The sequence below is a fragment of the Taurulus bubalis genome (genome assembly GCF_910589615.1).
Source record: "Taurulus bubalis genome assembly, chromosome: 9".
Lineage (NCBI taxonomy): Eukaryota > Metazoa > Chordata > Actinopteri > Perciformes > Cottidae > Taurulus > Taurulus bubalis.
The window spans coordinates 12877101-12891630 of record NC_136597.1 but is presented as its reverse complement, the minus strand read 5'-3'; the positions used below and the strand labels follow the sequence as shown (position 1 = coordinate 12891630).

At 40.5% G+C, this 14530-nt stretch overlaps 3 protein-coding genes across 3 annotated transcripts; all 3 read left to right on the top strand.

The window, feature by feature from the left end:
• Positions 1–73: 73 nt before the first annotated feature.
• Positions 74–4401, top strand: sinhcaf (SIN3-HDAC complex associated factor; the record flags this gene model as incomplete). Its single annotated transcript, XM_079224328.1, has 6 exons — positions 74–137; positions 2734–2861; positions 2980–3079; positions 3177–3300; positions 3424–3574; positions 4062–4401. Exons 2-6 carry the CDS (start codon positions 2734–2736, stop codon positions 4399–4401), a joined length of 843 nt encoding a protein of 280 aa, XP_079080454.1. The 5' UTR covers positions 74–137.
• A 2836-nt stretch (positions 4402–7237) lies between these two features.
• On the top strand, positions 7238–9409 carry kxd1 (KxDL motif containing 1). Its single transcript, XM_079224273.1, has 5 exons — positions 7238–7367; positions 7663–7795; positions 7969–8121; positions 8205–8251; positions 8345–9409. The coding sequence occupies exons 2-5, from the start codon at positions 7698–7700 to the stop codon at positions 8602–8604; spliced, it is 558 nt and encodes a 185-aa protein (XP_079080399.1). The 5' UTR covers positions 7238–7367; positions 7663–7697; the 3' UTR covers positions 8605–9409.
• Positions 9410–10202: 793 nt separating this feature from the next.
• ergic2 (ERGIC and golgi 2) lies at positions 10203–13855 on the top strand (the record flags this gene model as incomplete). The annotated part of the gene is made up of 13 exons (XM_079224235.1): positions 10203–10308; positions 10401–10509; positions 10598–10644; positions 10724–10791; positions 10949–10989; positions 11267–11368; positions 11519–11611; positions 11699–11754; positions 11928–12026; positions 12114–12211; positions 12302–12464; positions 12960–13039; positions 13156–13855. The coding sequence occupies 13 exons, from the start codon at positions 10203–10205 to the stop codon at positions 13219–13221; spliced, it is 1128 nt and encodes a 375-aa protein (XP_079080361.1). The 3' UTR covers positions 13222–13855.
• Between the last annotated feature and the right edge of the window lie 675 nt (positions 13856–14530).

The following is a 14530-nucleotide window of genomic DNA, read 5'->3' as shown; positions in this document are numbered from 1 at the left end:
CTTCAGTCCCGTCCACAGGCGCAGACATCAACAAGGGAGCGGGATACTGATGCGGGTTGATTTTCATAACAGTCACATCGTAAGGACGCGCCATAAGGACTATTGCTTTGAATCTGCTTCACGCAGCTTGCAACAAGGTAACGAAGTCACACACGTTGTGTTTGTTTTGGGTCTGTGGAGCTTTCCGGGGTTTTACAGTCGTAGCGGTGTGTTCAGATGTGTCATTTAAAACAAGCTTCGAGTTGTATCAGAACAATTGCTATTTTTGGGGCCTGCTCAAAGCCGACTAGTTGGTCAACTTAATGTGTATAAACAGGCAAAGTTAGCGGGCTAAGTGGGAGGAAGGCAGGATGACCGCGTGACTGTGTTTTAATAGTGTGTGAAGAGGCTACGTATGATTAGCGAGGGGTGGCTGTTGTTATTGTTGTGGGCTCGCGGAGGAAATCACTCCCTTTTTTTTGCTCCCGAAATGTGCCTAAAGTCTGTAACGGTCGGGAATATAGCCTAGTAAAAAGCACGAACACTCACATTGTAGCTACAGTGCGCATGCAGCCTGCTACACGTTCACGCTTGCTTAAATAAGACAAGTTGAGGCTCTCACGCCCACCCGGAGATGCGTCTCAGCACGCGGGCGCTGCTGTCAACAAAACCTCCACAGCGGACACACAACTACTGACAAACGTTTATGAAACTCAAGTTGGGTAAAATAAATGCCATTTAGTGTAAGAAGACGGCAAAAAAACACCGACTTCCAGAGAGCCGTCGCTTTGAACTTCGTGCACATGTAGTTGAAGGTGGACTGTTGCAGTGACGCTGCGGTGGAATAACAAAGAGTAAAGATCAAATTACACGGTGGCGGAGAACGGCTTCACACTGCAATGAAAAAACAATGTGTTTTGCTTCCGAAATATGTTCACCCTAGTTTATCTCACGATACTAAGTTAATGTCGGGAGGGGAAAGTCGGGCATCGTCGAGCAGGGGACGGTCGTCATAAAATGGGTGCGCATGAAGCAGGTCGTGTGCATGCCATGCTTCCTCGCTGGAGTGGGCGGTGAAATTGGCGACTTGCACTTTTCTCTCGATGAAAGCGTGCGGATTTCTCCTCGGCTTCTTATCTTTTAAAAAGTGCAAATGCCATTCACGCAAGTTCTCACTGTTTTAAGGAGAATTTCCCCCAGTTTACTTTTATTATTACAGCTTTTTGCGAAAATCGCATCACACCCCCTTCTCCACACTGCCTCCGCCTTTTGAAGCGTGTTGCCATGTTGCGTTGCGTCACGTACTGTATTCTGCTGCAGAGATCGTCTGCAGTTTACAGATGAGAAACTCGAAGGTGAATATGTGGTCGGCCTTGTAATGTACCCCCAAAATACAGGCGCCGAGCAAATATAATGCGTTTTATAATATATATATATATATATATATATATATATATATATATATTTTTTTTTTTTACAGAATTAAATTGAGGATTTAGATTGCTTTGTTTTATAATTGTAATACCCTGCCCCACTTAAAATCTGTTTGTTTTGATATTGATTATATCTTTATAATTGTACTTATTTAATTATAAGTCTGTTGTTATTAATTGGTGTGTTACTGCTGGTTTTTAACAGGTTTCCCATGTAAAATACATGTTTAATCTCCGGTTAACCGGTTAAATAGACTTAGACTGCAAATAAACTTTCTCCAACAGTAAAGCGTACATATAGATGCATTTCCATGATAATTTGTACATTTTAAATCGTATCGTTATATATATATATATATATATATATATATGTATATATATATATATATATATATATATAATATAAAAAAAGTATGCATTTAAATAAATAATAAGCTTCCACAGTTTAAATTATTAGAGATTTATATTGTTAGATGTCTCCCTGCTGCTGACTGACATACTGATATCTTCAGTCATCAAGAGACAGTGTCTCTCCTCGACCCCCTCATTGCCAAAGACTCTCTGATATAAGCAGCAGTGTGAGAGGTCTCTAGTTTTTCCTGCTCTCTGTCTGCTCTCTGAGGCGCCGCACTGTTCAGAGGACCCCGAGGACTGATGGCAAGAAGAAGAAAAAACAGTCTGGGGGGCGCGGCTCGCAGTTTTGCCGCATTTCATGTCTACATGTGCTGTGGAGATTACATTTTGCCTCGCAACATAAATCATAATTCCTCTGCACAATCTGCGCGTTTATTGTATTACGCGTGATTTCCAGCGGGTACATTTATATTTTTGGCTTTCTCTGGCAATTCACGCTTATATTTTGTAGCAATTGGCATATAAATAATATAGCAAATAACTGATCTTCTGCATTCGGGAGAGTCGCCCTCGCGTTATGTGCGTGCTTATATTTTGAGTTTTCCAAAATGAAGCGTGCATCCTGTGAGCGCAGCATGGTGACATGATCTGTCTGACACGCTGTCTGACTGTTGACCTACTTCCCCTCCCATGTGGGTCAAAGTGATGAGATGCTTCACCAAAATTGCTTTCCTGATTTATTTTTCTTCTTTTTCTTCTGTCTGATCGTTAAGAACACCAGATTTGTTTCTATTAATTCACATTGAGGCTACATTGAAATAAAATATCACCTCTTGGAACCAGAGATGTGTGGCTGCACAGAGTTACTGCAGTTAACACGTGTTAACTGCAGTAACTCTGTGCAGTCACACATCTCTGTTATGCACCCTCAATGAGAGCCTAATATGTTAATATTTTTTGTACGCAGATGTTTGGCTTTCATAAGCCCAAAATGTACAGGAGTTTGGACGGCTGCTGCATCTGCCGTGCAAAGTCCTCAAGCTCTCGCTTCACGGACAGTAAGCGGTACGAGAAAGACTTCAGGAGCTGTTTTGGGTAAGAAACGCAGCTGAACACGTGAGGTTTGGAGAAAGTTCCCCCTCATGTGTAGGGTATAACATACCTTATTGATTTTTAAACATTCCGGGTCATTTCTTGACAAATTGTCTTGCAGACTGAGTGAAACGCGATCTGGAGAAATCTGTAACGCCTGTGTGCTCCTGGTGAAACGATGGAAGAAGCTCCCTGTGGGAACCAAGAAGAACTGGAACCATGTAAGTTTGGATGGCAGGCCTGACGTGGTGGGGATACTGCTTGGTTATGATAAAATACCTGAATTATACAGACTCTTCTCCTACTAATCTAATACAGGTTGTTGATGCCAGAGGAGGTCCCAGTCTGAAGATAACTTCCAGGCCCAAGAAGATAAAGCCCGTCTCCAAGAAAGCCCGGCCGAGCCAGATCAGCAGGCTGCAGAAAGAGCTGAAAAGAAACAGTGAGTTTAGAATTGTTGGCATTCAGTAACACATTTAATCACTTGGCCTATTTTTGTGTTGTTGTCATACACGCCACATATGTCACACCTTTTCACCCCTCCATTGTTGTTTATTCCCTTCAGATTCAGATGCCCACAGCACCACCTCCAGTAACTCTCCGGCTCAATCACCGAGCTACAGCAACCTGTCAGATGACGGCTCAGACACTGAGCTCAGCCCAGGGTCCAGTCGCTCCCCGGTTTTCTCATTTCTGGACCTCACTTACTGGAAGAGGTAAGCCAGACAGTGAAGCACTAGCACTGACTCATTATTTAGGATTTCCACCGACTTATTGCAGCATGTTATTGACATTTTTTCACACGCTCAAAATGTAAAGGCGAGTGGTCAGCGTCTTAAAGCCCCTTCACCAACAGTCCATTAGTTGATCACTTTCTTTAACGGACCACTTTCAGTTTTTTTTGCATGCGTTGGCCATTACCTAAAAACCTAATTTACATTGCCTTACTCTGCAGTGTTAATGCATGACAAAGTTCTGCGACAATCTTCTATTCAATGACGTCATTGACCTACGTAGCTGTATACCAAGTGTGGACAAGAAAATATTCACACTAACTTTAGCTATTTGTCAGTTACACTATCATTGCATTCTAATGCAGTGCTATAAATGACCTTAAGCATGTAAATCACTGGAAAGGGGTCTATTATTAAATTGCCGTTGCTTCATGGCTTGAATAGATACAACATATTTTGATTTGTCTAGGCAAAAGGTGTGCTGTGGAATAATCTACAAGGGACGCTTTGGAGAGGTGCTCATCGACCCCCATTTGTTCAAACCATGCTGCCGCAAGAAACAACGGCAGAAGCGTCAACAAGAGGAAGAAGAGGAAGAAGAAGAGGAGGAGGAGGAGGAAGATGAGGAGGAAGAGGTGGAGATAGAGGAGGGCCAGGTGGGCGTGGATGTCAGCGAGCATAAATCCCAGACGGAAGAGGAAGTGAAGGAGACACCAAGGTTTGCGGAAAATGTTCCCGCACAGCTTTGTGTTGGCGTAGCAACACCGCCAACCAGGAGCGGGGCCGTGGCGGTGGAGGTTGGTTGGTAAAGTCAAAACCAGGTCCAGATTTCTCTGAAGAAATCTTGGGGCGCTGGTTTGTTTTTCTCAAGCACTTACAGAAAGAAGTTGCCTCAGATTGCCTTCAATCATAAAGCAGCTGAAACTCCTTTGGTCTTCTCCATGATAATATGGAGGTTTGTTTATTTTGTTTAAATGGTAATTTATGAACTGTTGTTTTTCCACTTTGTCTCTTATTTTGTATTTAATATTCAAACCATCCTGATGATGGACCATAATCCTTGGTGTTTTTGATTTACTTTAGATGAAATGCTGGAGCTCTAGTTGGTTAGTTAGTTAGTTTTAAAAGATTTGATTCCAAAACGCATTTGATCCACTTACTCACAGAAAAGATGCTACTTGAAATTCATTACTCAACATTTCAAACATGCAGCTGAACCAATTCTCAATGTGGCTATTTTATGAGCACATGTTAAGATGACTAATATTACAATTACAGTTACTTTTGTCTTCTTCGTTAAGAGTAGATATCTCTTTTTTGAAATGGTGGCTATCTCGTTTTGGAATGAATGACACTTTAGAATCACAGAGCACAGATGTGTACAGTAGTCCCTGTGTTTGTGTCTTTTAACGTTGACATCCATTCCTATCAAAGAGTTTGTGTTTGTAGACTGTCTCTGTGTGCAAATATGTGAGTGGGTCCCATTTTAAACAAGGCCTATTCACAGCTTCAACAGCAAATACACCAGCCTTAATAATGTGTTACGGACAGTGCTAGTGTTAATTCTGGATCGGTATTAAGGAACCCAAGGGACAGTATATTTATTGTGGCCTCAGCAACACATAGTGCATTTTGCATGAATGGCAAGCCCACTCATCCAAAAGACCGAAGGATCTGATGCATGAGTCTACGAAAATTGCATGGCCTTATATATACATATATATAACTGTAAATCTTCCTTTTTTTTTTTTTTTTTATCCATTTCGCTGAAGTTTTAACTTATTTTTATATGTAGGAAAAAGGAAAAATAAAAGTTTCTTTCCATAAATACCACATAATACAACAGCAAAACACACAATCGGTCTATAGTCATTCAGCAATATCGATAACAGTGATTCCTGTCATTCCTGGGTCAGTATAGGTAAAATACTTTATACAAGTTAAAATTCTATGCCATTGCCTCTTATATACCACAGATGAGTTGTGGTATATAGCCTAATATTACTTTATGTATCAAACGAAAGCCAAAGCACATTGAAATTCACCCAATGTCAAATCAATGCAGGTTTTCCATGGACACTTGTGCTTGTCCGAGGTCATTTGTATGTATGTTTATGGTATTCTAAACTGAACACTAATATGAATTTTCATACATGTGTTTTTGTAGTCAGGAGCAGAGGGTGACTTATGTACATAAGGGGCTGGGTGAGCCATATGGCTCTTATATGAGTGTCATTATTTATTTATTTCATATTTATTTGTATCATTGCATCCCTGCTTACAAGTGTACTATTATGAATTATTTTCATCTTCAGCTATACGTAGAATGGTTTTGTACTTAAGAAATCGAATGTAATTCTCACGCAGGCTTTGTTTTACATTGCGTTGAATTACCGGTTGTCAATATTTGTGAAATGTTAAGTATTTATTTACTCATCAGTTGAGTTGCGTGCAACCTAACTTATTCTGTACCATTACTTTGGATCTGTATCATGTAGACTGAAACGAATGATAGATTGCAACCAAACTGTACTTTTTCTCTTTTTAGCTGGTAGCTTAAAATGTCACAGAATTGTAGGATGCCTAACTCTAGACTTGCATGTACCGTTGCTATGCATTTACTTAGCTTACAAGTTAGATGAAGCGGTTTTGTATTTTTTATAAATCATGTACTTTTTTTACCTGTCCCTTTTAATAAAAGTAATTTTTCGAGTTTTCTGGAAGTATGGAGTTACTGATTTATTGGTATACGGTGGGTAGATGGTTAAAAATGAACTAAAATACCTACTTTTCTTTTTTTGTATATACTTTATTGCCCAATATGCACAATATGATGTACAGGGATCAGCGAACAAGTATTTTCCTCTTTTTTTGTGTGTATGTGTTGATTTGTTTACAATAGTAAGGAGGAAAGTAGAGGAAACCGACAATGTAAAATAAGAGGAAATAGAAAATAAAGAAAAAATAATGAATAAAAACACACCCACACGCATGGCCTTTAGGTTTGTTAACAGTTTGTGTAATACAGTATTGTAAGAATATAATTAAGTAGTTAGACTTGGTTACAGTAAATCAGACAGATAAAGGACAGAACCTGATGTGTCTCATCCAGTGGGCAACACTGACAGGTTTTGGAAATAGGAAATGAAAGGCTGCCACTTCTGCCTCTAAGTGTATATTTAATTTTTTCGAGACTTAAGAAAAACATTATATCCTTAAAATACATACTTTCAATGGCAGTGACATATCATGTAAGTGTCAGTGTGACGTAAGAACATGTCTTATTATAAGACATGTCTTATTTATAGGTTTGAGTTTGGGATTCAACATTTTACATTTGAGAGGAACAACACTGGAATACTAGAGATTGTCTCTACCTTTTGGGCTTTGGACATTTTACAAGTTTTGTTTTGAAACAGTGATTATAACCAAGAGATTACAAAAATAGCATAGTTTGTATTATCTGTGCAGATAATGGTCATTGAGCATATATTATCCATACCGATATATTATCCCAAAAAATAATACAACTAAATTAGATTTGTTAAAAATGTACATTTGTAATTTGCGCAGTTTTAAATAAAGAAATGCTGGGAAAAAGGCACCGGAAACACTGGTCCTATGACCGGACGTTTTAAAAAAAACAAAAAAACACGGAAGTGCTTTGTTTTTGTTGCACAGCCAGCTGTCAGATGCCGATTTAGGCTGCACATTTCCTTTTAAATCGGCTCTTCAATCACCCAGAGGTCGACGCATACAACTCCTGAGGGCGGAGGTAGCTAGCATGAATGTTGTCGCTTCACTCGTCGCTTTAGCTCACATGCTAACGGCTTCGCCAACGGTCCAGCCTGCTCACAGGGACTCGACCCGGCGAACTGCTCATAAAGTTCTTCCTCGTTAACCATGCGGCATTAAAGTGTCACACAGAAACCTAACAGTTGGGTTCACGCACCTCTGTAGAAGCTGATACGCGTCCAGTTTCATGGTTCAGCTTGTTTTTATGGGCTCGTAGTTTCAATGATTGTCTGGTTGAAAACAGTATTTTAATGTGGTCTCATTTCTTAATATAGGCCTAATTTGCAGCTTTCTCGTCTTGATCTCCATCATGGTGGAGCCCACAGCATCTGGCGTGTTCTGTAACAGGATGCTGAGCATGGTCAACTCCGAGGATGTGAACGCCATCATCCAGGCTCAGAGACACATGTGAGTGAGTCATGGTGGGATTAGTTTAGCTTCATGTTGCTACTTCGCACTGATAAATATAAAATGGATGTGCTGTTTGTTGTAGGTCAGTTCCCTTTGCACATGACAGGGATGCTGCTATCTGACTGGCACCTGAAGATAATTGTTGCTTTGCTGAATTGTTGTGAAAACAGGCTGGACCGCTTTGAGAAAACAAATGAAATGTTGATCAACTTCAACGGGCTGTCTAACGTGCGATTGCAACAGATGAACGATCGCTTCCTCCTCCACACTCGCACCCTTGTGGAGATGAAGAAAGATCTAGACAGCGTCTTCAGGAGGATCAGGTGAGTCACTACCCCCAGGCCCCCAATGCAAACAAACACAATCACATTCAACCTCTGATTATTGGCCTCCTCTTCTTCTGCAGGACGCTAAAAGGGAAGATTGCTAAGCAGTACCCAGAAGCTTTCAGCAGTGAGATAGCATTTTCTTTCCCTTCATCTTTTTACAACCACAGTTAACTTCCTCCAAATCAGCGTGTCTAAGATATCTTTGTTTTTCTGGCAGATATCCACGAGTCACCCATCCTGGAAGACGACGACGACGATGACTTTGACCCAGTTCCCCGCAGTGCTGCTACAAGAATTACAACAGCCACCTCGGAGCAGAGCACAGAGTCCTGTGACACAAGTCCAGATGTTATCTCACCCACTGTGAGCAGATGCTCTGAAGATCTCTCTCAAGAGCCGCCTGACACGCCCACCTTCGATGTCCTAGACACAGCCATCCTATTGGACGAGGGTCCGGACTCTGTACCTGCAGAATAGAGCAAGCAGTACCTGAATGATTCAACCGTAAAACTTTTAACAGGAAGTTATGTTTTATTTTTAAGTTTGTGTTGGCCTTTTTTCCAGTTATCAATTCTTCTGCTGAGAGGAGCGTCACAACCTTGATGTTAGATGACGCAATGAACTGTTTATGAGGACGCTGGATTTTTTTTTGGCATGGTTTTTTGTCATATGCCTGCACAGCACAAAAATAATGCACATAAAACTTGAAGTTGTATAGCGTCTGACTATAAATGTATATCTTAAGTACTGACAGTAACACTGAGCGAAAGCCCTCACTCCTCGAACGATTTTAAGCATATATCATTATTTTTTGTTCGTACTGTTGCATTGTTATTCAATGGGCCCCTGTTAAAACCAGAAAATATGTTTGTTAATGCATTCATGAATGTTTTCAGCAGCATTTAATCTGATACTTTACTGATCCTTGCCTAGAAATTATCTCTTTTGTTTTCCGCCTCCATCGCAAGGAAGCCAGGGGTTTAACTGTTTAGTCGTCAGTGATTCAGCAAACTATTCAAGGACACATGAGCAGAGTAGAGGGTCTTTGACACAGGAGCTGGAAGCCATGGTTGTGCGAGTACAGGATCCAATCACTCCTTGCACTCCATTAAAGCAGTTTGGGTGTAAAAGGGAAAGTCCAGCTTTACATGTATTACTAGTGGTTATTTATTTCATATTTGTAAATCTCAGTTTTTATTTGAAGAAGGATCTCTTCGAAAAGCAGAGAGACGAACGAAGTATAGTGATCAAAGTTGACGTTCCATAATAATAAAAATGTAATAAGAATAATTGTATTGACTCTACTGTCTAAAATCAATGGCATAATATACATATATTCATATTATTTTCCTTTTAGGTTAAAGTTAATGTGAGTCGTGGGATTGTGTCTATAAACATGTATTTGGCTCAAGTATATTAACAATGTCTTTGACAAACGGTGTGATTTACAAAAAGTGGGACTTACAGCTCTGTTTTATGAAGCGAATACGTTTTTTAGGTCCTTAAATTTCGTAAGAACAATTTTCTTTTTTCAAATGTGCTTTTATAACCGACAGCAGAGCCGACGGTGGTCGTTAGAGGGCGCTAAGTCCAAATGGGAGCAGTTTATTCTGCAGACAATAGGGTCAAACGACACAGTCAGCGTCAGCTAGCTAGTCCGAACAGCACATCTACCAGGTAACGTATCTTACGTCGTCTGGCGAGTTCTTTATGTATGTTTCTGCACGTTGACCGTGGAATGAGCTGACGGTACGATAACGGCTTTACTATCACCCACACCAGCCGTCCGTAGTCCCGTGAAGTCGGCTAACTATTGAGCTGAACAAGTTAACAAGAGCGTCAACCTGAGCTCGGCTGCTAACAGCTGTCATGTCAGACGTCAGCAGGAGCGAGAAACTGCTGTAGACAATCCGAACGTTCCACGTTGCTCACACCGAACGTGTCAGGTTGCTCACACCGAACGTGTCAGGTTGCTCACACCGAACGTTCCAGGTTTGCTCAGACCGAACGTTACACGTAGAGAACCTCCACTTTATGAGGAAGTCACCTGAAGCTGCGTCCCTGCTGCTCCCACAATGAGGAGACTGACCAAGAAGAAGGCTCTGACTCTGGTGAAGGAGTTGGACGCTTTCCCCAAAGTCCCCGAGAGCTATGTGGAGTCCACAGCCAGCGGGGGGACAGGTAACGTAACCATGGATACGAGTGGTACACGTGACCTTCACTTGAAGGGGGTGAACTTCGATGTGACAGTGACTCGTGTTTGTGCCCCCCAGTGTCTCTGATAGCGTTCACTCTCATGGCTGTCCTCGCCTTCCTGGAGTTCTTTGTGTACAGAAACACGTGGATGAAGTATGAGTATGAGGTAGACAAGGACTTCAGCAGGTGAGAGATGAAGCAGTGTTTGTTGTTTGTTGTGTTATTAATCCTGTGTCCTGTATGTTTACTGACTGCATCTGCTCTTCACTTGTAGTAAACTGAGAATAAATGTGGACATTACAGTTGCCATGAGATGCCAATGTAAGTACAAACAAAGTGTATTTGTACTTCTGCTCCGACTGTGTGTTTTAGAAAAGTGTCATCGATGTTCTTCATGCAGATATAGGAGCAGATGTCCTGGATCTGGCAGAGAACATGGTTGCTTCTGATGGTTTAAAATATGAACCGGTGAGTATGAGTTATTTCAGTGTGTTCATTGTTTTCATTTCATTTACTGGATTGTAAAACAATTTTAATAAAAAAAAATGCATGAAATCCTTTTGTATTTGTGTAACAGAGGAATATATTTAAGCTTGTCTGACGATTGTGTTTTGTCACACTTTAGGTCAACTTTGAGCTCTCCCCAGAGCAAAGGTTATGGCACATGTAAGATTCAAGTTTTTAACTCGCGTTACAGTGACATCTGTTTATGAACACTCCCTCATTTTCATCCAGCGTTCAGCTATGATATTTATTACATTAGAAACTTAGTGGTCATTTAGCTGCATACACATTACATCCCTGGTCTTCATGCAGTATCTGCACATTTACATGCGCAAATGTTTTTTCCCTCAAATTAAAATGCCTTTTCCTCCATTTGATTGTTTTTTGTCTATTCCAAGTGAGTTTTTGTTTCCCTAATTGTTCTGTCCTTCTCTTTTAGGACACTCCTGCACATCCAGGAGCGTCTGAGAGTGGAGCACGCTCTCCAGGATTTACTCTTCAAGGCTGCGATAAAAGGAGCTCCTCCTGCTCAGATTCAAAGGTACAGACAGGATCCTCAAGATAAGCTTGTTTCTCGTTGGAACTGATAGGTGGTTGAATATGTAATGACAAAGAAAAACTGAGAGTTTGAACCTCCAATATATTGTGATAAATATATTCCCTCACATTGTGTTGCTCCTTTTCCCCATAGTGAGGACAGTCCCTCTAGCCTTAGTGCTTGCAGGATACATGGACACATGTATGTCAACAAAGTGGCAGGAAATTTCCACGTTACTGTTGGCAAGTATGTATCTCCACGGCGATTTTAAAATTGAGAGATTAAACATTTTGCAGAGGCTGCGTGACCCCTGACCTTTTCATCCCTACACAGGTCCATCCCACATCCCAGAGGCCATGCCCATCTAGCTGCACTGGTCAGCCATGACAGTGAGTTAATGATCCTCTTTGTTGCACACATCTACTTTACAAATGTTATCATGCTAACGAGGCGATGGCGTTCATTGGACATTAATAGCGTGGTTGTTGTGACACATGGAAAAAAACATTTGTATTCACTTGATGATGATTATTAATTGTTTTGACTTGGCGTTGTGTCACAGCTTATAATTTCTCTCACCGGATCGACCACCTGTCCTTTGGAGAAGTGATTCCTGGGATCATCAACCCTCTGGACGGCACCGAGAAAGTCTCTGCGGAATGTACGTCTGTGTTGTCAAACGATTCATTTTTATCTTAATTCATGCCTTTATGCTGAGCTAATGTATATCTTTGATTATTATCTCCAGCTAACCACATGTTTCAGTACTTCATCACTATTGTGCCCACCAAACTGAACACATACAAGGTCTCTGCAGAAACACACCAGTACTCAGTCACTGAGCAGGTAGGTTTAGATTTTGCACACCTTTGTACATTTGTGTAGTATTCAATGTATTGTTTTGATTTAATTTGTATTCCCCTTCATGCTCTGCAGGAACGAGTGATAAACCATGCTGCAGGCAGCCACGGAGTCTCAGGAATCTTTATGAAATACGATATCAGCTCGCTAATGGTCAAAGTCACCGAGCAGCACATGCCACTCTGGCAGTTTCTTGTCAGACTCTGTGGCATCATTGGAGGCATTTTCTCTACAACAGGTAGATGAACTTCACTTTTCATTTATATATTACTAGTATGAAACTGAACTTGCAGAGACTGAAAAGGTGTGAAATATAATTAATCACAGAGAACATTCATTTTGCCGTGGTAATGTTAAATCTTCTCATGTTATTCCTGCACTGCAATGCAGTTGAACTAAAATCTAGATGACATGTAGTTACTTGACAAAATCAAGCATCTCTGCAGGTATGCTACTTTCACAGTTATGCCTTAGGCCACATTTGTTTACCACAAATAGCAGGAATAAAAGACTTATCCCATCGTTTCATCTACTTCAGCAAATCATCTTTTTAAAACTGAATTGAGAGATGTTCTCACAGGATTGATTAGAAGCTGACAGCAGGAGATGGCAGAGTTACTGGCAAGCTCCAAGTTTAAGTTGTTGAGGAATAATTCTGCTTCTGAGGGAAGACATTAAGTCTTAAAACTGAGCTTCAGCGGCAACATAAGTCTGATCTTTTTCTCACTTGCAGGCATGGTCCATAGTGTGGTAGGATTCTTGATTGATGTTTTTTGCTGCCGTTTCCAAATGGGAATCTACAGACATCTTAAGGTAAACCAATAACATGACCTCTAACCTTGTAGTCACTATTCATTTTGAATTGAAATATAACTCAAGGCTGTTTTTTTACTGTGATAACCAGACATTGTTCTGCTCCTCTTTCTCAGGAGGCTCCTCTAGTTGAGGAGCAAAACAGTGAAACCTTGATTCCTACAGAGAATGATGGTCAATAATGAGAACCACTACAGCTGTCAGCTCACCATCTCTGCCTAACCGTCTAGACAGCAATGTGACTCTGGGAACCTGTTTACAAGTTGTTTTATTATGGAATACGTCCCTGCTTTGTTCATGAATATGTAAATATTTGTATCATTTTTTAAAAATTTTTATTGGGTGGGTGCAAGTTTCAGATGTGATTGTTCATCCACCTGTGAAGGATTATAATCAATATTTACACTAACTTTCACTGGAAATCTGCGCAAGGCGGACCGAACGTTTGTGGATCTGACTTCATTAAATAGATGGTGCCTGGTGTTGGAGCTCCCAGTCACACCCACACAGGTGTTTTCACTTAGTTTGGCTGATTAGACCTGTTCTCTGGGTCATGTGGTCGACTCGTTTAATGTTGATTGACAGATAAAACGTGATTCTGATCCATCTTGTAGGTTGTTGACCTCAGAAAAGTCCCAGAATGCCTCTGCTCAATTAAACGACTCACGGCAACTGGCTGCTAGAGAACATCCACTTTATTTTTTTGTGGGCGTGAAGGGCTGCTAAGGAGGAATCGTGTCAAAGGGCTTTAAAGTTTTCATGTGTGCCCTTTTTGTAAAGATATGAAGCTGTTCTGTTAAATAAAATCCTCTTCAAACTTGATGTTGACCCATTTTTTATATTTAACGTTGTTTCTGGTATAGTCTTACATAGGGCTGCAACTAATGATTATTTTCTTTATTTATAATAGATGAATATGTTTATTTTTATTAACCAACTAATAGGTTGGTCTATCAAATATTTCCAATGTGAGAGTCCAAGGTGCTTTTTCGATTATTGAAACTGATTAGTCGATTGATGGTTTGTTTGAGTCGCACCTTCGTGGTTACGAGTAAAACAATCTCTACAAATGAGTATTTTACACCATGTCAAGAGTTTATTTGACAGTATTTCAGAATATCTTTCAGTAAACAAGTTTTCTGTTTTTTAGCAAAATGTAATATATCAGTACTGTCGCATTTCATAAAAATAGTTGTTCACGTCTTTGAAACTACAGTATCAATGATACAGTAAACCATATTTGTAGGAATACAGCTGTACAGGGTGAATAATACACAATTAACACTACACAGTTATACTTGATCTCAATGGGGATTTATGAACGTGCCATCCTTCACAGGCTCCAATAAAGCATTTTTTTGTTTTAGTATACAAAATCACTCACAGCAGGCAGGGGGACAGCCTGGACGGAGACAGAGGGCTGGATGACATATCATTTCACCTTTTCTGAACTTTGACATCTGTACATACAGTAAACACATTTCTACAGCC

Bases quoted from the DNA above. Each gene is read 5' to 3' on its own strand.
- kxd1 (XM_079224273.1), top strand. From the start codon at position 7,698: ATGGTGGAGCCCACAGCATCTGGCGTGTTCTGTAACAGGATGCTGAGC. The intron at 7,796-7,968 runs GTGAGTGAGTCA...TTGTGAAAACAG, and splicing joins ATCCAGGCTCAGAGACACAT to GCTGGACCGCTTTGAGAAAA. The intron at 8,122-8,204 runs GTGAGTCACTAC...CTTCTTCTGCAG, and splicing joins AGCGTCTTCAGGAGGATCAG to GACGCTAAAAGGGAAGATTG.